This window comes from Sebastes umbrosus, chromosome 20, assembly GCF_015220745.1.
Source record: "Sebastes umbrosus isolate fSebUmb1 chromosome 20, fSebUmb1.pri, whole genome shotgun sequence".
Taxonomy (NCBI): domain Eukaryota; kingdom Metazoa; phylum Chordata; class Actinopteri; order Perciformes; family Sebastidae; genus Sebastes; species Sebastes umbrosus.
In genome coordinates this window covers 23,840,703-23,862,281 of record NC_051288.1, presented here as the reverse complement: position 1 = coordinate 23,862,281, position 21,579 = coordinate 23,840,703, and the positions used below count along the sequence as shown (strand labels likewise).

The 21,579-nt window shown below is 35.1% G+C and overlaps 3 protein-coding genes across 6 annotated transcripts; 1 reads left to right on the top strand and 2 right to left on the bottom strand.

Annotated features, from left to right (window-relative positions):
• The first annotated feature begins 2,334 nt into the window (after positions 1–2,334).
• calcoco2 (calcium binding and coiled-coil domain 2) lies at positions 2,335–13,287 on the top strand. Of its 3 annotated transcripts, none has more exons than XM_037754731.1 (15): positions 2,335–2,462; positions 3,583–3,756; positions 4,786–4,888; positions 6,410–6,570; positions 6,852–6,977; positions 7,081–7,206; positions 7,279–7,386; positions 7,595–7,704; positions 7,799–7,868; positions 8,847–9,014; positions 9,110–9,298; positions 10,510–10,626; positions 10,709–10,871; positions 11,747–11,772; positions 12,203–13,287. In XM_037754731.1, the coding sequence occupies exons 1-15, from the start codon at positions 2,367–2,369 to the stop codon at positions 12,362–12,364; spliced, it is 1,899 nt and encodes a 632-aa protein (XP_037610659.1). In that variant the 5' UTR covers positions 2,335–2,366; the 3' UTR covers positions 12,365–13,287. The 3 variants fall into 3 exon arrangements, with proteins under 3 accessions (XP_037610659.1, XP_037610657.1, XP_037610658.1); XM_037754729.1 differs by having other exon boundaries at positions 12,200–13,287; XM_037754730.1 differs by having other exon boundaries at positions 2,344–2,462; positions 3,586–3,756; positions 12,200–13,287.
• Positions 13,288–13,289: 2 nt separating this feature from the next.
• snf8 (SNF8 subunit of ESCRT-II) lies at positions 13,290–18,461 on the bottom strand. 2 transcript variants are annotated; one of them, XM_037754733.1, is made up of 9 exons: positions 18,121–18,461; positions 18,009–18,090; positions 16,574–16,624; positions 15,481–15,619; positions 15,285–15,389; positions 14,766–14,838; positions 14,530–14,671; positions 13,954–14,028; positions 13,614–13,751 (listed from the first exon to the last, which is right to left on the bottom strand). In XM_037754733.1, exons 2-9 carry the CDS (start codon positions 18,060–18,062, stop codon positions 13,614–13,616), a joined length of 777 nt encoding a protein of 258 aa, XP_037610661.1. In that variant the 5' UTR covers positions 18,063–18,090; positions 18,121–18,461. The 2 variants fall into 2 exon arrangements, with proteins under 2 accessions (XP_037610660.1, XP_037610661.1); XM_037754732.1 differs by having other exon boundaries at positions 13,290–13,751; positions 18,009–18,459.
• A 914-nt stretch (positions 18,462–19,375) lies between these two features.
• On the bottom strand, positions 19,376–21,579 carry LOC119479304 (gastric inhibitory polypeptide). The gene is made up of 4 exons (XM_037754728.1): positions 21,017–21,579; positions 19,802–19,939; positions 19,630–19,717; positions 19,376–19,547 (listed from the first exon to the last, which is right to left on the bottom strand). The coding sequence occupies exons 1-3, from the start codon at positions 21,091–21,093 to the stop codon at positions 19,630–19,632; spliced, it is 303 nt and encodes a 100-aa protein (XP_037610656.1). The 5' UTR covers positions 21,094–21,579; the 3' UTR covers positions 19,376–19,547.

Below are 21,579 nucleotides of genomic sequence, written 5' to 3'. Positions count from 1 at the left end.
TTCTTCATTTCCTTGTATTTTTATATCTGGTATATATATTTTTTTGTACTTTATACTTTGCACTACTAACCTTTTTACTGTCTTTTTACTAACATGTTTTGCAATATGGAACTTTGATGCTGGAAACTTGAATTTCCCTCAGGATCAATAAAGTTACGATCTATCTATCTATTTATCTATCTAAAATGTTTTTAGGTGTTATAAATCATACCTTGGTATCCATAGATGTATCATACAATCAGTCATTTTACTAGATTTATTTATTTTAGAGGTAGATATAGTCTTTCTATTGTTTAAAGGGAAAAGCAGCTTAAAAATGTCTGTTTTTTTTACATGGTGCAATAGGTTCTTCATTTATTTGGATTGATTTTAACCATAAGTGCACAATTTTCACCCTTCAGGTCACACCCTAATCACAGCAGGTGTTTTGTGTGATAGAAAACACCTGCTGTAGTTTGACATCAGTAACTGTGGCTTTATTTTGTGAAGATGTAAATAAAACTTTGTCATTTGTCATTTCTATCACCTCCAATCCTTATAGGATAAAAATGCCATTAAGCAGTTTTTAGATGCCTTCATTTTAATGCTATTTCGCAGCAATTGAAAATAACTATATTTTTTAATTCAGATTATGCTCATGTCTATATCTTGTCTGCACTCAGTTTGAAGACCATGGAAGTTACTGTACAGAGGTCAAGTCTATTAGCAGTTTCAGTTGAACTTCAGCTCATATAATTTCCAATTTCAATTTTTGTTGCCTATTGAATTTCAAATATATTTTATTAACAGTGTGCTAATAATTATGTAAAGAAAAATAGTGAGGGTATCCCACTTGGATTTGGTGTTTGCTAGTATTTAATTACTATGATCTTATAGTGTATTTTCAAAATAAAAGGGCTAAAATCTTATTAAGTGCCCAAATTCTGTCATATAGCTGATATGTTAGTAGCCTGTCGTGCACAAATAAAAAGCAAAGATACAACCAACATAACACTGAGGTTTAAACTAAACAGTATCTAATTGTTTATTACAATAGAATATTATTATTATTATTATTATTATTATTATTATTGTTATCATTATTATTATTATAACACATTCAGTGTAAGAAAGACGGTTTAATGAACAGGATCAGTTCCACGACGGAAAAGAGTTTGGCTCCCTCTTGTGTTTTTATGTCTCACTGCAGAAGAGAGGAGGGAGGGAGTGAGGTGTTAAAATTCTTCTACATTTCCCACAATGCAACACACGGGTCTACCCACAACGTCACTACTGATGCTTTCAATGATAATCGGAAATAAGTGACTTTGATTCGAGTGTTATATACAGTATATAAACGCACACGTTTAGCTGTGATTGTTTTTACAGTGAGACAAGCTCAATGTCCACTTTTTGCTATTTTATTGTTAATTTATGTTTTTAAACAGCACTAAACAATTATAACAAATGTCCATGTTGCCTGTGGCTTGACTAAAAAATAAAAAAAATAATTGTTTTAGTGCAGTTTCTTTGGATTAAACTCAAATCTTTCTTTTTTTATGCATTTGAAAATGTCATCAAACACAATCGTACGTAAAAACGCATGCACAAGAAACAAAAATAACAGTAATAATAAGTCCATTCTATGTTATAAACAATGTAGAAAATAAAATAAAAAAACTACAAAGGGGTTTGTTGATTATATAAGATATAAAAAACTGTTGTGCAGCAGTGCAACAAAGTGGGAAATAGTGCAAATATATATATAAAGGGGGCAAAATATAAAATATCAATAAGGTGCAAATTAAAAATGTACACAATGCCAAAAATGTATTAATATATACACATATATGTATATATATACATATATATATATACATATATATATGTATATATATTAATATTTCAAATTAATTACTTAATATCTCAAAATAAGGACTTTTATCTCAAAATAATAACTAAATATCTCAAAATAGTGACTTAGTATCTCAAAGTAATGACTTAATATCTCAAAATAATGACTTAATATTTCAGAATAATTACTTAATATCTCAAATTAATGATTTATATTTCAAAATAATTACTTAATATTTCAAAATGAGGAATTTTATCTAAAAATAATAACTAAATATCTCAAAATAATTACTTAATATTTAAAAATAAGGACTTAATATCTCAAAATAAGAACTATATATATATAATATAATATAATAAACAGGTTAACGATAAGGATCATATTTTAATTAATATATTAAGCCTTTTCTCTATAAGAGATTAAAAGTTTTTAATGCAGTATTATAATTAATTTAAGAAACCACAGAAGATCACTTTACCTACTTTAGCCTACGTGCCTTATGTCGTATTTAGGAACATATTTTCAGGTACAAATGTCCGAGCAGCACCTGAACGCAGCACAGACGCTGGTTTCCCTACCAGTGAATCTGACGGTTGATGTCGGAGCTGTGACCAGAGACCGTAAACATGTAAGTTTATCACTTTATCTCAACATTTCATCAAACATATAGGTTTATTAAGACTTATTGTAGTAAAAAACATCTGTGTGTATCAAAGTAAACATTATATTATGCTTCGGGTGCGGTCTGTTTGGCCAGATCACTTTCGGTTTCTTTATTATTAATGTTTAAATCACAATAACTGATCTTTAGAGTTTATATAACAGATTAAATGTCATTTAAAGGAGAAGATAATCCTTTTAATATAAAGTGTGACAAGTTTCAGCGCTGGGAAAAGTGTTTTTGAGTTAATTATAAATGCGTAATCAGTGTGGAAACAAGTGAAGCTGTAATGTAAGTGCGCAGAAACAACAACAACAGGAAGAAGGAAGCATGGAAATAAAGTTTATCATTATTATAGACACTAAGTCATTCTATTTACAGATCCTTAGTCATTATTTTGAGATATTTAGTTATTATTTTGAGATATAAGTCATTATTTTGAGATATTAAGTAATGATTTTGAGAAAGCTTATAATTAGTTTTAGATACTAACTCATTATTTTGAGTTTCTCGTTATTTTGAGAAATGTTCCCATTATTTTTGAGTCAATAAGTCATTGTTTTGAGAAAGTTTATCATTATTTTTAGATACTAAGTCATTCTATTAAGAGATCCTAAGTAATTATTTTGAAATATTAAGTAATTATTTTGAGATATAGGTCATTATTTTGAGATATTACGTCATTATTTTGAGATATTAAGTCATTATTTTGAGATATTTACTTATTATTTTGAGATACTTAGTCATTGTTTTGAGTTATAAGTCCTTATTTTGAGATACTAAGTCATTATTTTGAGATATTTATTTATTATTTTGAGATATAAGTCCTTATTTTGAGATATTAAGTCCTTATTTTGAGACATTAAGTCATTATTTTGAGACATTAAGTCATTATTTTGAGATAATAAGTTATTATTTTGAGATATTAAGTCATTATTTTGAGATAGTAAGTCATTATTTTGAGATATAATGACTTACTATACTTGAAAACTTGAAATATTTTTAGATATTTCAGTCACAACACCTGCGGTCATCAGTCAGACTCATGATATGTTTCATCATCAATCTTTATATGTTTTTCTGGCAGCAGCTCAGCATGGAGGGCTTGAAAGAGGCAGCCAACCCTGAAGCACACACCTTCTCCCAGGTGGTGTTCACGGACACCCCTCACTCATACCCGCCTTCAGCCCCCATCACCTGCTGCTACACCCTCACTGCCACCCTCCAGCCCAACCCACGGGACTGGGTGGGCATCTTTAAGGTGAGCAAACATCAGAGGACAATCTGCTTTCTACAGTAAAATAAAAAAAATAAGATGAAAAGTTTGCCTTGTGATGAAAAAAAAAGATCCTATGAGTCATTATATTAAGAAACTTTATTGAAATCATGAATTAGTATCTCAAAATAATGACTTAATATTGCAGAAATAATGATTTAATATCTCAAGATAATGACTTAGTATCTCAAAATAATGACTTAGTATCTCGAATAATGATTTAATATCTCAAGATAATGACTAAGTATCTCAAAATAATGATAACGTTTCTCAAAATAATCATAAACCCTCAAAATAATGACTTTGTATCTCAAAATAACAACTTATATCTCAAAATAATGACTTAGTATCTCAAAATAACCACTTATATCTCAAAATAATTACTTAGTATCTCAAAATAAGGACTCAATATCTCAAAATAAGGACTTGTATCTCAAAATAAGGATTTATATCTCAAAATAAAGACTTAGTATCTCAAAATAAGGATTTATATCTCAAAATAAGGACTTAGTATCTCAAAATAAGGATTTATATCTCAAAATAAGGACTTATATCTGAAAATAATGATTTAATATCTCAAAAAAATGACCTAATATCTTTAAAATAAGGACTTAATATCTCAAAATAATGACCTATATCTCAAAATAATTACTTAATATTTCAAAATAATTACTTAGGATCTCTTAATAGAATGACTTAGTATCTCAAAAATAATGAGAAACTTTCTCAAAATAACAAGGAACTCTCAAAAATAATGAGTTAGTATCTAAAACTAATGATAAACTTTCTCAAAATAATGAGAAACTTTCTCAAAATAATGACTTAATATCTCAAATTAACAAGAAACTCTCAAAATGAGTTTGTATTTTGAGAAAGTTTTTAATTATAATGACTTACAGGATCTTTTTTGTCATCACAGTGGTGGAAACGGGCCTCCGTTGCTTTATTATATCTGTGTATGTGGTGTGTTAAAGAACTCGTCTCTTGACTTTTGTCTGAACGTTTCTTGTACAGGTGGGGTGGAGCACAACAAAGGATTATCATACCTTTGTGTGGGTGGAGCCGAGTCTGGATGTGGTCGGGCAAGAATCTGCCACGAGGCAAGCTCTTTTCAGGGGTGAGAAATACCGCAGTGTGATAATGCTTGGTCATGTTTCCATTGTACACTTCCTGAACACCCTGAGTGTCTAATGTGTAAACAGTTTAAAGATAACTAGTGCCACAAGCTCTTAAAGCTGTTTTTAATGAGCTATGATACCTTAAGATTTAGCCAAAAATAAAAAAATGTAGAGTGTTGAAACATTTTGATCAGCATGGTGGTGTTTATTTGTCAATTAGTCAATAGTTTATTATAATCTGTTATTTCTATTTCTGATTTATTCTTCTCAAATGTGAGGATTTACTACGTTATATCATTGTAAACTGAATATTTTTAGCTTTTGGACTGTTGACAAGCTATTTTTTAAGACACAATAAGGAATTTTAAGTAATTATAACGGCCACTTTTCACTCTTTTCTGACATTTTATCGACTAAACAACTGATTAATTGATAAAATAACAATGAAAAGTGCCTGAATTGGACCAAAAATGGTGCCAGAATCTTAATTCAGCATTTGCATGATATGATCATTGCATGTGTCTTGGATATATATATATATTTATACGTAAATCTTGGTAATATATCCCACTTCAAGTGTATTTTTGTATGCATTTTATTACGCCTACATACGACATACATTTCCACAGTTTGTACATAAATGTATATTTGGTTAATAAACACTTTTTATGTAGCTATTTATACAGATCAAACTGTACACAAATATAATATTGCATATATGCGACAATAAAACAACTTAAAATGTGATATATGTTGGCCTACAGATTAAATTGGATAATTATCAGTATTAAAGGTCCCATATTATAAAAAGTGAAATTTTATTTTTTTTTATTATAAAGCAGGCCTATGTCCTATATAAATACTGTGAAAGTATCGAAACAATCAATCCACAGGGAAATACACACAGCCCGTATTCAGAAACTCTGCATTTGAAACAAGCTGTCAGGAATTCTGGCCATTTGTGATGTCACGAATATACAATATTTAGACCCTTGACACAATTTTAAACGTTAACAGTCTAAATGTGTCCCAGTTTATTTCCTGTTGCAGTGTATGTAAATAACATTAGCTGACAGGAAGTAAACATGGACCCAAGCTGTTGCCTAGCAACCCAATTCTGTTGCAATTCCGTCAAAATGCGCTAAAACGGAGCGTTTCAGACAGAGGGTAAATACAGGCATATTTAGACAGACAGCATGAGGAAAATAAAGTGTTTTTTTTAACATTACAGCATGTAAACATGTTCTAGTAGAAACACAAAATACAAGTATGAACCTGAAAATGAGCACGATATGGGACCTTTAAGTAAGCTATGTGTTTAAACAGAGACGCAGTTACGCAGGCGTTTAGGGGTGCATACCTCAAAGTATATGGCAATAAAAAGTAAGGGAACTCATGTGTACAAAAAACAGAAGTACTCGAATACGGGCCCATTTCAGGCACTGGTCACAGCCTTGCATCATGGTAATAAAACTTAAGATTTTGCTCTCTAGCAGTCCGCTCTGTTGTTGTCCCTTCAGAGTACTACCTCCCTAAAGATGAAATGGACTTCTACCAGTTCTGCTACGTCGACAGCACCGGTCAAGTGCGTGGCGCCAGCACTCCTTTCTGTTTCAAAAACCCAGCGGAGCAAAGCCTGGAGATCAGCCCGGAGGATGACCTCCTGGTTATTACAACACAGGTATCGAATGACAGAAGTGGAGCAAAAGCCAGCGACTGAAGCCAGCCCGATTATTTACACATGTTATCGCCGAGCTCCACTGGAGAGCTGGCCGATAACACGTGTAAATCATCGGGCAATAAATGACTGTTGTGGATATATTTAAATATCAACTTTTTAAACTTGATTCTTGACAGATTAGATCTCTGTGTAAAAGTCACATCTGTTTATATGTAATGAAAACAGATGTCAGTCACAAGGGCAAAGTAAATAAAGCTTTATATTGATTGTGTTGAACCCAGGAGCAGGTGGAACAGAGCGTACGTGAGAAGGCCGAACTGCAGAAAGAGTTGGATCAGATAAGGGAGGAAAATGAAAGCTTAAAAAATGATCTACAGAAGGAGCAGCAAGAAGCCGCCAGCTTGAAGGTCGATAATGAACACATTTGCTCATTGTGAAATATAGAGAGAGAAATAGTCAAATAGGAATTGAACTTTGATATTTGACACACAGTGTTATTTATTTCTACAGGGGCAGAATGAGGAGAAAGAGAAAGAAATGAGTCAACTGGTGAAAGAGATGGATCAAATGAAAGAGCAAAATGAAAACCTGAAAAGCATCTTGCAGCAGCAAGTGAAAGAAACGGAAAACTTAAAGGTTTGTTTTTTTTTCAGTCTAAAATCAGCGCTGCAGTTTCAGTGTGAAAACTAACTTTGGTGTTACTACCAGGAGGAGATGCTGACCCAGAAGGCAAAGCAGGAGGAGATACAGCAACGTAATGCTGCTGAGCTGAAGACACGAAGCTTGAGTTTAGACGGAGCATCGAGACAAAATGAGGTGAGAACATTTTATCTTTTTAGCAGTTAAAGGATCTGACAAAATCCTCTATTATACATGTAAGGGATAATGTACAGCGAGCCGGTCATTGTTGTGAAATAAACCCCGACAGGGCGATGCCGCACCCTGACGCGAAGCAGAGGTCTTGCATCGCCCTGAAGGGGTTTATTCAACACAGCCGTGTGATAATCAATGTTACATTTTTCAGACACACGCTCAGGAGAAGTACGACCGAGCTGTGATGAAGATCAACCAGCTGAAGGAGGAGCGTGAGGAGCTGAGAGTGAAGGTCGATGGTCAAAGTGGGGATATCGCCATGTGAGTCAAGTCTTTTATCTGTTTTCATCATTAAACTTGAACTTATATAATGTTTTCTGGCCACTAACAGCTTGTTTTTTTGTGTGTGTTTTAGGCTAAATTCCAAACTCAGAGAGCAAGAGAGGGAACTGTTCAAAATGAAAGACAGCATCCAGCTCCTTCAGGTACTTTACAGTGCGGCGCTTTAAAGGATAAAGCTGGCGTTATTTTAGCATTTCTGACTTCTCTACTTTGCCTGTGACCCTCATAGCATCACAAATATATAGTTTCATTCTTAAAAAGGCTGAATCATTTCATAAAACAGCTGCAGTGAAATAGTGCATTTGTTGGGGACTATTTTCAGCGGTGGATTAATTCACATTTGGCGTTTTTAATAGTTTTTGGATAACAATGGAGCTCTACGCCACAGAGGAAGAAGAGATATCAGGCTGCACAGACAATACTTGTTACTACTAGGGCTGTCAATCGATTAAAATATTTAATTGTGATTAATTGCATGATTGTCCATAGTTAATCGCGATTAATCGCAAATTAAGTGCACATTTTTATCTGTTCAAAATGTACCTTAAAGGGAGATTTGTCAAGTATTTAATACTCTTATCAACATGGGAGTGGACAAATATGCTGCTTCATGCAAATTTATGTATATATTTATTATTGTTAATCAATTAACAACACAAAACAATGACATATATTGTCCAGAAACCCTCACAGGTACTGCATTTAGCATAAAACAATATGCTCAAATCATAACATGGCAAACTGCAGCCCAACAGGCAACAACAGCTGTCAGTGTGTCAGTGTGCTGACTTGACTATGACTTGCCCCAAACTGCATGTGATTATCATAAAGTGGGCATGTCTGTAAAGGGGAGACTCGTGGGTACCCATAGAACCCATTTACATTCACATATCTGGAGGTCAGAGGTCAAGGGACCCCTTTAAAAATGTCCATAACAGTTTTCCTCGCCAAAATTTAGCGTAAATTTGGAGCTTTATTTAACCTCCTTTACAAAAAGCTAGTATGACACAGCTTGTGTAAGACATGATCTGGCAAGTCATCCAGGTCAAGATGATAAAAAAAAGGTTATATGAAGATTATTTGGGTCCAGATTCAAATGTGTGTGCTTGACCTTTTGTCAGGTTGACCTTCAGAGCAGTGAGAAAGAGAAGGAGAGGCTCTCTGTAGAGCTGCAGAGGTCGCAAACCCTCGCACACAACATGGACGACATGAAGAGAGAGAACCAGGAGCTACGGAGGAGGCTGTCGCAGCAGGAGACGCTGAAGAACTGTCCAGATGACGACCTCAGGGTGGGAACAAAAGAAAGAGGCTGAAATCCTTCTAAATACAAACAATAACATGATGTTTCCTCTTTGCTAAATGCTTCATGCTACGTCCTCTTCAGATGCAGTGTCAGACTCTTGGCTGCCAGCTGCAGGACGTTCAGGTGAAACTGGCGGCCGAGAGAGAGGAGACCAAAAACGCCAAGAGACACGCTGACTTACAGGACAAAGAGCTGCAGCAGCGCAGGGAGCAGCTGGAGAAGGTGATCATGGCATGTGAGCACGCAGAACGGACAAGTGGCAAACATGAGGTAAACTCAAAAAGCATCTGCAGAAATCTCGACCTTGGTTTAGATATGCTATGTGGCCAAAGGTGTACTTGTGGTCTGGAGCTGTTTTTTGCTATTTAAATCGAGGCCCTTTAGTTCCAGTGAAGGGAAATCTTAATGCTTCATGCAGCACACAATGATACTGTACTTTAGTATTTCACAATAGTGTGATTCCAACAGTTAGTGGAACGCCCTTTCCTGTTTCAACATGACGATGCTCCCGTGCACAACCAGCAAACTTAGTTTATGTAGCACTTTTCAAGTTACAAGACAGAGAAAAAGGGAAAGGAGGAGAATATGATACAGAGAAGACAAAATGTAAAACCAAGCAAAATGAACTCTACAACCCACAACATGAAAAGCTATAAATGTGAATTGATTATGTGATTATCATAAAGTGGGCATGTCTGTAAAGGGGAGACTCGTGGGTACCCATAAAACCCATTTTCATTCACATATCTGGAGGTCAGAGGTCAAGAGACCCCTTTGAAAATGGCCATGACAGTTTTTCCTCACCAAAGGTTTGAAGCGTTATTTAGCCTCCTTCACAACAAGCTAGTATGACATGGTTGGTACCGATGGATTCATTAGGTTTTCTAGTTTCATATGACACCACTCTAGCTTTAAAACGGAGCCTGCTACAACCTCCAAAAGATCAGTTGCATTAATGCGTTAGAGAAATTTGTGGCGTTAAAACGAATTAACATGTTAAATTTGACAGCCCTAGTAAAACATGAATAGAAAGCCGAAGAAAATAAATGGGTTTTAAGATGCTTTTTAAAGATGTGCACTGATGTGGCTTCTCTGAGACTTTGGGGGAGGTTGTCTAAGGGCTGAGCACAAAGCCAGCTCCATAAAGAAATGGTTTTCCCAGTTTGGTGTGGAAGAATTTGACTGGTGTGCACAGAGCCCTGACCTCAACCCCATCCAACACCTTCGGGATGAACTGGAACGCCAAGTGCGAGCCATCCAACATCAGTGTTTGACCTCACTGATGCTCTTTTGTGTGAACGGGAGCAAATCCCTGCTGCAGGTTCAACATCTGGTGGAACGACTGAAACCAGAAGAGTGGAGGCTGTTATAGCTGCAGATTAATAGACATAGTTTTGGAATCACATGTTCAGCAATCACACATAATGTTCAGGTGTCCACATACTAAAAACTGAGGCTTGTTTCCCTTCATTGTTTTCCAGCTACAGCTCGCAGAGGCACACGAAGCGATCGCAGATAAAGAAATCATCATAGAGGACAAGGAACACATGATCAGGCTGCTGCAACACGAGAAAGAAGAGCTGGCCAGAGACAACGAGGTACATTTACACAAACATTGATTCAAAAGGATCACTTTGTGATTCTAGACGTCTGTTTGTTCAACTGTTTTTATTCTGTCAGAATCTCGTGAGTGATATGGAGGAGCTGCGTAGACTTTACGACGAGTCAACACACATGCAGCCTGACACCACCTCGCCGGCCGCCGCCGCCACATTACCCGCCGACGACTGGCAGCAGCAACAGGAGGCACCTGACCAGGCTGAGAACCTGTATGAGACCATAGGTAAGTTCATAAAAGATGAATCACAGTAGGCTTGTCTTGAAGTATAAAGGGTAAATTCACTCAAATCACAAAATTAAACACACAAAAGCGTGTATATATTTTCTTACCTGAAGTTTTCAGATATCTGAGACTTCTGTCGCTACCGAGGTTATAATAGTTTTGAATTTTCAATTCGTTTTTATTTCATTTTAGTGTTGACTTTTAAATTTTAGTTTAGTTTTCAGAGTGTGTCTGCTAATTTTAGTTTAGTTTCAGTTTTTCGGAAAGATTTAGTTTTATTTTCTTATATATTTAGTTTTATAGTAGATAATGTACAGGGAGCCGGTCATTGTTGTGAAATAAACCCCGACGGGGATGCTGCACCCGCGTCAGGGTCTTGCGTTGCCCTGAAGGGGTTTATTTCACAACAATGACCCTCTCACTGTACATTATCCTGCTTATTACACGGCTATTTACTTAAGAAATCAATAATCTGACACAAAAAACGATCCTCCAGAGTCCAAGTCCAGAACTGCGTCAATAGCAACAGTCTGTTATACATAGCAACGGTCTGTTATACATAGCAACGGTCTGCTATAAAGAAATAACAGACCGTAGAACGCTGTGATTGACCAATCACAATCGATTATTCAACAAAGCCGTGTAATAAATATATATATATTAATATTGTGATGCAAAATTACATATAGAAGACTTAATCCATATCATCCACACCTTCTCCTAGATGTGTGTACATGAACAAATTATTCCCAAAAACAAAAAGTCCAGAGTCATTCATGATGAAAACAGTCATTAGCTGCAGCCCTAGAATAAACAATGAATAAACAATAATTGTTTTAATTAATCTGGTGTTAACTGATTTCCCTTTGTTTCAGCGGACCCTGCAGACACCGAGGAAGAGGTGAGTCAAATCATTTTAGTTCAGTACTACACCATAACCTCACCTGTCCCATCACTCATACATCCACAACATGTTGTCAGCGAGCCGTAGCTGCTCATCTATTTATATTTATCACTCTGATCTTTCCATTCATGTTTGCTTAGACGCTCTTTGCATATTTCTCTGATACCAATGATGAAATGGTAGAGAAACTTGGAGTAGTGCCAGCTAGTTAATCAATTTAGCACAGCTTCAATGAACAAACAAACTAACTGAGGTTAAAGAAGCTGGACTCGAGGCAGCTCTCACCTCAGGAACTCTCTGATATTCACACACGAGCCGAGTGACTCAGGCTGTTTACCGTTTATTTTCGTAGAGGACTTAAAACATAATCCGCTCCCTATTTCGTTACAACTCCTGACGTGCCGTCTCTATTTCTGCTCCGCAGCAGTCGCTGGTGTGCCGTCACTGCCAGGAGTGCTTCCCCTTCATAACCCAACAGGAACTGGACCAGCACGAGCAGAGCCACCGAGTGTGTCCCTTCTGCACCATGATCTGTGACGGCATGGACCAGACTGTGTTTGAGGATCACGTCTACGGCCACGAGCTGTGAGAACGCCACGCGCAAAGAAAAAAAAACGTCTTACAAGTCGTGTGGTCATGTGTAAAAGTAAAAGGACCATACCGATAATTGCAAATTACATAGATTTTACATTACTGTCGACCATTTTCCAAAGCATACCGACGGTTTTGGTTGTTTTTTTTCCAGTCATTAGTGTGAATCATGCAGAAAGAATCCGCTGGCAGACATGAAACGGTCTGACTTACAGTACCTAATCCACCATAGTGAACATCACGTCCTCATTTATTTTGGTCAAAAGTTATCTTATCGTTGCACGTTAATGCATTTAAAAGTAAATTACCACACAACTGGGCATCAATTGAAATGTTTTGATACTTCCAGTGTTTCTGTATCGATCCACAAAACCCTCAAAAAGTTCTCAAATGTTGAATATCGTCTAAACACAAGCAGACGGATTTTGCCTAAACAAAATAGGCAATTCAGATATTAGACAAGCGTTCACAAATGTTCTTTCTATTGTTAAATCACTGGCAACAGATGTTTATGGCTAGATTCTAAAAGAAACGTATGGTATGCTTTGAAAATAAACAGCAGTAATATGTATATATATGATTTGTAGTAAAAAGGCTAAAACATGCTTAAACAAGGGAATGGTCCTTTAAGGAGATGAGATTGTGATTTAAAATAAAGCATGTCACATTTAAATCTTAATATATATTAACCACAACTCTTCACTTTCAGTATAACTTTGCACTTATCTCTCAGAGGGAGGTCTGATCTTCTATAACCAGATTGTGCCAATTCAAGTGTTTATTTAACTTTCGTTAATTTCTGCTGATTTTAAAATGTGTATGACAGAATGAATTGATGATATGAGACTGAGCAATGTAACAAGTGAGTGTATGTAAATGATTTAAATGGACATAATAAAAATCAAGTGATAGGATGCAGCAGATGTAGTCTTTAAAAGTTCTTTATACATGAAAAATTCAACAGTTACATGTTCTGTACATTGATCCGCCCATAAACCGTGATACCAGCAACACCACACTGCAGTTCATGTGCAGCGTAGTGTCTAAAAGTCTAATAGTGAGAGTGCACTCGTTGCATAGAAGTTACTGGAGGAGCTGCTGAGGAAAGTTTCCCCTCCTCGTGTCCAGAAAGTGATCTCAGAGGGAGGTTCGCCCAGCCAACTCCGTCACATGAGCCTCCCCACCAGGCACATTTTGTTTACCAACATGTCTCTGAAGCTGCCACACAGCTGCCGGTCTGTCATCTGTTAAGGTGTCATCTGATTGGCCTCCTCTGGTGTTACATCACGGGAGGTGAGCTCAGAGAAGAGAGCGGGCAGCCAGTACTGAGGTTCTCCGGCTGCTTGAGAGTCCAACCAAGCCAGGCCTTCCTTCAGCAGGTGATCCTGGAAATAAGAAGAGTGGAGGTCAACAGAGGTCACCAACTTACATTTAAGACTCCTGAAAACCTATTTAATACCACGTAGAATGCAATTCAATACCTTCTTTCCTCAATCATATCATTAAAAGTTAAAAAAATATGATAAAAAAGGCCTAGAATTATTTTTATTTTTATTTAAATATTAAATAAATATAGAATGCACTTACCAGGACGTGACACGCCCGTTCCTTCTCCCATTTGAGACTGTCCTTGATCTCACTCACTGAGACGTAGCCCTTTTTCTACAAATGAACAAAGAAAATACAGACTCTCTTTTTGGAACAGTAGGCCATTTTCAGACAGAAAATCTGTACAGTTTCTGGATACATCTTTCTGTTACAGTTATGGCTTCTTTATCATTCAAACATACAGTAGATCTCTGTAACTATTTAATTCAAACATGACGGGAACATTACAGATAGAGCTGCAAAGCTCATGCAATATTTGTCACCTTGTGGTGAGAGTAAGGGAGAATCCTCTCCTTCTCCCCACTATGATGGAGAACAGCAGTAAGTTGGAGAATAGCGACATCAAGTGTTGGACTTTAAAACTTGTTTTGCAGTTTAATTTCTTTTTATCCCAGAGACTAAATTCTTAACTCTTATTCCCCACAACATGAGGGGGAAAACACATTTTATAAACTGATCTGACATGAGAAGAATCTCTTTATTTTGTTAGAGCATAAGAGATGATTAAGTTAATTTAATTTTTTGCACTTAATAAACCCAGGAGCTGCATCTTACCTCGGCCAGCTGCAGAACTACAGTGTGGTCCATGTTGAGCTCTGCTGGGACCGACTGGACCAGGTAAGAACCACCAACAGGAATCATCCCAAAGCCGTTCCCCATCACCTTCAGTTTCTTTATGGCTCTCATCAAGTCATCTCTGGGAGGCACATATTTCATTTTATCAATCATACTACTTAGGTCCGACACACAGGCATTAAAATGATCCAAATGTGATGAAATATTCAACTTACTGGCTCACATCTTGAGCGTATTTACCTCTTCCCTTCAGTACTCTCTGGTGGAGTTCATCCAAAGTAATAAGCCCTGAAAATAAATACACGTCAACATTTAAACATACATATTAACATTATTTATCATGGTATCTACATCACCATTTATGGTATATTACTGTGTTGACAAGCCGAATATATCAGGGATGGAGTTGAGATTGAATGAGTTTGTTTGTTTATTTATTTAGATCCCCTGTATTGCAACAGTAGCTACTCATCCTGAGGTCCTCATTTGTATTTTTAACAATACTTAAATAACAGAAAATACATCAATACACATCCATAACATTCATACTCAGAGTAAGGCTCAAAACTGATCCAACTGATGCACTAAATCACAAATAAAGTGGGATGGATAGCTCTCTATATCCATATAAAATCTTCAAGAACTGCGTTGCCTCTGATTGAAGACATTTTGTCCGCTCTTTGCTACCAGTCAAACACGATGATTACAACTTAGTTTCCAGAGAAATTACAAACCTCCATTTCTGTGTTTCAGGGCCAGGCACACTTCAATGATCTGCACACCGAGCTCATAATAGAAGTCACCTACGCCGAGCATCTCAGACCAGAAACCTTTTCCAGCTGTGGAAGAAATTAGGAAAGTTATTTTCAACTTTAAAACATATAATTTAAACAGATTTATCTTAAAGATTATATTTCAAATATATCTCACAGGCAAGAGGGTCAACTCCAATGGTGGCACACATCTCCTGAAACTGAACTCTGAACTGCGGGTTCTTTCGGATTTCTTGTTTATGTTTGCTGGCGAACTCCTCCAGGTTGGACTTGAAGGTCTCCAGCTGCTTCGACATCTGGCAGAAAAACAGAAACAGGTGAGTAAATGTAGAACAGGGGAATATCAATACACAAAAAACTTCATACAAAATAAATATGTGGCAGATATAGAACTATAACTGGACGCAGGGACTATATAAAAATATATATATTTTGATTGATTGTTTTAGGATTATTATTTTTGATTTATGAATATGATATTTACCTAAGAGGCAAATAAGTCATACTTTATTCTGTTGTTAACATAAGTAAATTAAAAAAAAAACATGTTTTGAGAGATATTACGTAGTTTACTAAAGCAACTAAAATGTTTTTTATTTTAAGAACAAGAAGTTAATAAACAATATTGATTATATTTCTGATTTACAAAATTAGCATGAAGGAGAAATATAGCCAGTGGTGGAAGAAGTATTCAGATCTTGTATTTAGGTAAAAGTAGCAAAATTACAGTGTAGAAATATTTTGTTTCAAGTAAAAGTTCTGCAATCAAAACCATACTTAGTAAAAGTACAAAAGTATTTGCATCTAAATATACTTAAAGTACCAACAGTAAAAGTACTCATTGTGCAGAATGGCCCATTTCAGAATATTATATCACTGAATTATAATTACTGATGCATTAATCCCTACTTCACATACTGCTGGGTAGTTTAATCTATAATAATACATCATCATTATTATAGATTACATTTTAATATTAATAATCAAATCTGCCACATAACTGAAGCTATCAGCTAAATGTAATTGAGTAAAAAGTACAATATTTACCTCTGAGATATAGTGGAGTAGAAGTATAAAGTAGAAATCGGAAATACTCAAGTAAAAGTACCTCAAAATTGTACTTAAATACTTGAGTAAATGACTTTCCACCACTGGAAATATCTTTATTTAATGAGGAATTTGTCACATGGATAAAAGTGTTTTTTATCTAAAAAAAAAAAATTGTATTCTGTTGACACACAACAACTCACTTGAACAATTTGGTCCTCTGCAAGAACATTTCCTCTTTCCTTATATTTGGCCTAAACAGAAAAAAATAATAATCACAGGTTAGAGATGAAAGTTGATGTTCTTTATCAAAAATAACCCCTTGATATGTACCATCTCGTTTTACGACAATAATACAATATAAGCACAATTAAATGAATCATTTAACAAAAAAACAACGAGATAATTAAAGGAAACAAAATGTTAAAAACAAACTAAATATCAAATAATAAGACACACAAAATCAGGAGATTCTTCTCCAAACAGAGCATGCAAATTGATAATTCATTCATAGATTATATAAAAGGTATTGTCAGTGATTGCATTAGCTAAGTAATACAGTTATAAAACACAATTATAGAGGTGTTATTATGGACATGTACAACTGATCCTATAAGTACTTTTCTAACATCTGTATTGTCTAATAACATCTGTAATGTCTAATAACATATGTATTGTCTAATAACATCTGTATTGTCAATAACATCAGTATTGTCTAATAACATCTGTTTTGTCTAAAAACATCTGTATTGTTAATAACATCAGTATTGTCTAGTAACATCTGTATTGTTAATAACATCTGTATTGTCTAATAACATCTGTATTGTCAATAACATCTGTAATGTCTAATAACATATGTATTGTCTAATAACATCTGTAATGTCTAATAACATCTGTATTGTCTAATAACATATGTATTGTCTAATTAAATCTGTATTGTCAATAACATCTGTATTGTTAATAACATCTGTATTGTCTAATAACATCGGTATTGTCTAATAACATCTGTATTGTCTAATATCATCTGTATTGTCTAATAACATCTGTAATGTCTATTAACATCTGTATTGTCTAATAACATCTGTAATGTCTAATAACATCTGTATTGTCAATAACATCAGTATTGTCTAATAACATCTGTATCATCAATAACATCAGTATTGTCTAATAACATTTGCATTGTCAATAACATCAGTATTGTCTAATAACATCAGTATTGTCTAATAACATCTGTATTGTCTAATAACATCAGTATTGTCTAATAACATCTGCATTGTCAATAACATCAGTATTGTCTAATAACATCTGCATTGTCAATAACATCTGTAATGTCTAATAACATCTGTATTGTCTAATAACCTCTGTATTGTCTAATAACATCTGCATTGTCAATAACATCTGTAATGTCTAATAACATCTGTAATGTCTAATAACATCTGTATTGTCTAATAACCTCTGTATTGTCCAATAACATCTGTATTGTCTAATAACATCTGTATTGTCCAATAACATCTGTATTGTCTAATAACATCTGTATTGTCAATAACATCTGTAATGTCTAATAACATCTGTATTGTCTAATAACCTCTGTATTGTCTAATAACATCTGTATTGTCCAATAACATCTGTATTGTTTACCTCTGCCAGCTTCTTCTTGGCGATAGCTCCAGCTCCAACTCCTCTCCGATGCATCCTGATGATTTCTGGTCCAAACTTTAAAGTAATAATATAAACTAGGAGTGTTTAACGCAGAATAATATAAACTAGGAGTGTGTTTAACGCAGAATGATCATCTATCAGTCAGGTTAGATCATCTAACATGTAAAGCTAGTTTAGATTGAGCTAAGCTAACGTTAGCTGAGAGGATATCTCCTGTTTTTAATCACTTTAGTTCACAATTCTCCTCTTTATACAAACTTCTTCGATCTCTTTAGCTTTTAAATTAGCAGTCCGATATTACAGTAAACTCAAAAGTGTAATTTTAGTTTGATTAATGCGATAAATAAAGATAAATAAAGCTACTTTAGTACAACTGTTTCCATTCTGGTTAGCAATGAAGCAGGAAGTAAAGCTCTTCCGCGTTGGTGACGTCCACACATGATGTCATAGCGCCCCCTGGTGTCCTGGAGAATACAGCAGGTCAGTATGGGAACTACAACAACAACAGAATAGAGGTAATACAACCAGTCAGTACTCAGATACTTTACTTGAGTAAAAGTAGAAATACCATGGTCTAAAAGTACTCCATTACAAGTTAAAGTCCTGAATTCAAAATGTTTCTTAAAAATAACTTCCCATTATAGCTTTTAAATCAATCTCAATGTACTTATACAGACTAGAAATAACAATAAAGAATACAATAATAAAAATAACAATAAAATAAAATGTCTATATTCAAATCAAGTGTTCGTACAAGTCAAGTGTTCAGGGGTTGTAAACAGTACAGATAGTGCAAAGACATAAATACTGGATGGATATACGTGACCTAGATGATTATGTACAGCATGTACATGTATGTACACTGATTAGGATTTATATTGACAGTGACATGTATGTATATATTATAATATGTACATAAAGTGACAGATGTAATATGTACATATAACAGAAAAATGTGCATTAAAGACTCTAAATTATAATCTAAAAATTTGCTAAAATGTGAATTAAAGACTGTAAATTATAATTAAAAAATGTGCAAAAATGTACGTTAAAGACTGTAAGAATTATAGTCTATAAGAGCAGCAGTGTTACGGGGTTATTGACAGTGTATGACTATGCTTACATACTATAAATAACATTTACGTAATAAATTAAATGTAGTGGACTAAAAGTATGATGCACCATTAAATTGTATGACTGAAGTAAAATACAAAGTACCTTGAAATTGTATTTGAGTAAAAGTAACCTTCCATCACTGATCTACATCATTTCAGCCTTTTAATGTTTCCGAGAAAACAAAATACAATACAACTTAATTCATTCAGTCTCAATTCACTTTATTTTGATGTGTGATGATTTGTTTATTAGGTAAATTAAATATTCGCTACACACAAGATTACAGCATAGACTGTATAAAATAGGGATTACACACATCATCCAAGTTTTAAAAAAAATCAAAAGGAGGCCTCAAGAAGCTGTCTGGTGATTTTCTACAGCATCTCTGCACCTTGGTGAAGCCTTTAAGAACAGGAAGTGAGACAAGGTATTAGGTGTGGACAGAACATATCTGTTTATATAACGTGAATGAAGGGAAACACACCTATATCTTTCTCTTCTGCTTCTCGTGCACACTGAGCTTCAGCAGGTTGTTGTACAGCTCCTGATCTTCCTCTGCAGTGGCAGCAGGCCTGTGTGGGAGAGCAGTGATAATTAACATAAAGCAGTTATTCCTGCGTTGGCTTGAAATCTGTTGAAGTCATTCAGTGACTCACATGCTTTTTTTCTCCCTTTGGTTGAGCAAGAACTCTACAAAGTTTCTCTGCATCATTGACTCCATGATTTTGCTGATTTCGCTCGCGATGGTCGACTCAATGTATCTTCTGCTCACATGCTGCTCATCTTCACTGACACTTGACAAAGACACAAATGTAAAATCACATAAGTAGAGCTGCAACTGGTGAGTATTTTCTGGATTATTAATGGATTGGTTGATAAATTGTAAGAAAATAGTGCCCATCACAATTTACGAAAGCCCAAATTGACATCTTCAAATTACTTGTTTTGTCAAAACCAACAGTCAAAACTCAAATATATTTAGTTTACAAAAACATCAACCAAAGAAAAACAGCAAAGGTTTGTGTGTTTGTGAAGTGTTCAGGGTTTCACTTATAGCCACCCTAAATCCACAAGCTGTGTGGCTTTTCACTGTTGATTTGCACGACAACCCAAGATGCCTTCAATCCAGATGTTCTTGCGTCACATATCTGTGCAAGAGTTGCAGGACTTGGCTATTTGCTGAGGTGTTAGCTGCAGTTTTAGACTAAGGTAGTGGCCTTCACCCACAACTCCAAAGTTATCTAAAACTTAGATTTCCTTTTCTATACATGTCCGTGTTTCTCAGTATTCAGATGTGAATAATTAGGTACTTTCATTGCATGCATCCCAGGTTAAAAGAAAAACAACTTAAACTTTATTTTAATCGTTGCAGACATTGAATTTGACCCTTTTTAACCCATCCTAAGTATTTTAGGAGCAGTGGGCGACTGTAAAGTGTCTGATATCAGCATAGTAACACATTTCTGTCCTGCTAAAAGAACCTCTGCTGAATTTGTTTAGTGTTTCCTTTGGCTTAGTTGTTAGTGAAACAGATTAGCTGTCATTTGTGTGTGTGTGTGTGCGGGCTGCGTAGGAAGTAGTCGTTATAGTTGCCCATGCATCACAGTTTACAAAAGCCCAAATTGACTTCTTCAAATGTCTTGTTTTGTCAAAACTCAAATATATTCAGTAAAACTAAAGAAAGACAGCAAATCCTCACCTCTCCTTTTTATGAGCTTGCCTGTATCTTTGAATTGCATTTAACCTGCATGAAAAGTGCTGTACAAATAGTTTGATTGATTTAAGTAAAAATCATTCAATTGATTATCACTAACAGCCTAGGATTAAACCTTCAGTGTATTAAGGGAAAACATAGTGTTAGTGAGACTAACCCCATCTGTTCAGGTTGAGTGTTTGCCTCTGAGAGCAGCGCTCCGAGCAGCCAGACGACCAAAAGTTCAAACAGCATGATGACCTATAAAAGACAGACATGTTTAATTAAATGAGAGCTGATCAAGAATAATTTCCTTACTTTCCTGACTTAATAAAAGCAGATGGGAATAGCAGAAGTAAAGATATATAATGTAGCTTAAATCAGATGTGTGAACTAATAGATACATTTTAAAGTACATTTCCTCACCTTTAAATGGAGATATCTTTAAAACAGGAAATAAGAAATACTTTAAGCTGCTTACCTTATAGGTTGCCTTCAGAAAATGGGCTCTTATACAGTTTCCTCAGAGGGAATATATATATATGTCAGAGCAGGAAACTGAGCTAGAAAAACAATTTAGTTCCGGCACATTAAAGCATTAATGAAACCCACATACACAGGTGACTACTGATAAGCAGCGGCGTAATAAATGTGGAGAGTGAATTGATTTTTACGTTCCTGGAGAGTTGGTGCTGAGTTAACATCCCACAGGAGGAGATTCATGGACCATTAGGCTAATGA

Coding starts and splice junctions, on each gene's coding strand:
- snf8 (XM_037754733.1), bottom strand. CDS start 18,062: ATGCATCGGAGAGGAGTTGGAGCTGGAGCTATCGCCAAGAAGAAGCTG. Junction 15,390..15,480: donor TGGAGTTGACCCTCTTGCCT/GTGAGATATATT, acceptor TTTCTTCCACAG/CTGGAAAAGGTTTCTGGTCT. Junction 14,839..15,284: donor CCTGAAACACAGAAATGGAG/GTTTGTAATTTC, acceptor ATTTATTTTCAG/GGCTTATTACTTTGGATGAA.
- LOC119479304 (XM_037754728.1), bottom strand. CDS start 21,093: ATGCTGTTTGAACTTTTGGTCGTCTGGCTGCTCGGAGCGCTGCTCTCA. Junction 19,940..21,016: donor ACTCAACCTGAACAGATGGG/GTTAGTCTCACT, acceptor GTCTTTGTCAAG/TGTCAGTGAAGATGAGCAGC. Junction 19,718..19,801: donor CAAAGGGAGAAAAAAAGCAT/GTGAGTCACTGA, acceptor TCTCCCACACAG/GCCTGCTGCCACTGCAGAGG.
- calcoco2 (XM_037754729.1), top strand. CDS start 2,367: ATGTCCGAGCAGCACCTGAACGCAGCACAGACGCTGGTTTCCCTACCA. Junction 4,889..6,409: donor GAGGCAAGCTCTTTTCAGGG/GTGAGAAATACC, acceptor TTGTCCCTTCAG/AGTACTACCTCCCTAAAGAT. Junction 7,869..8,846: donor ACAGCATCCAGCTCCTTCAG/GTACTTTACAGT, acceptor ACCTTTTGTCAG/GTTGACCTTCAGAGCAGTGA.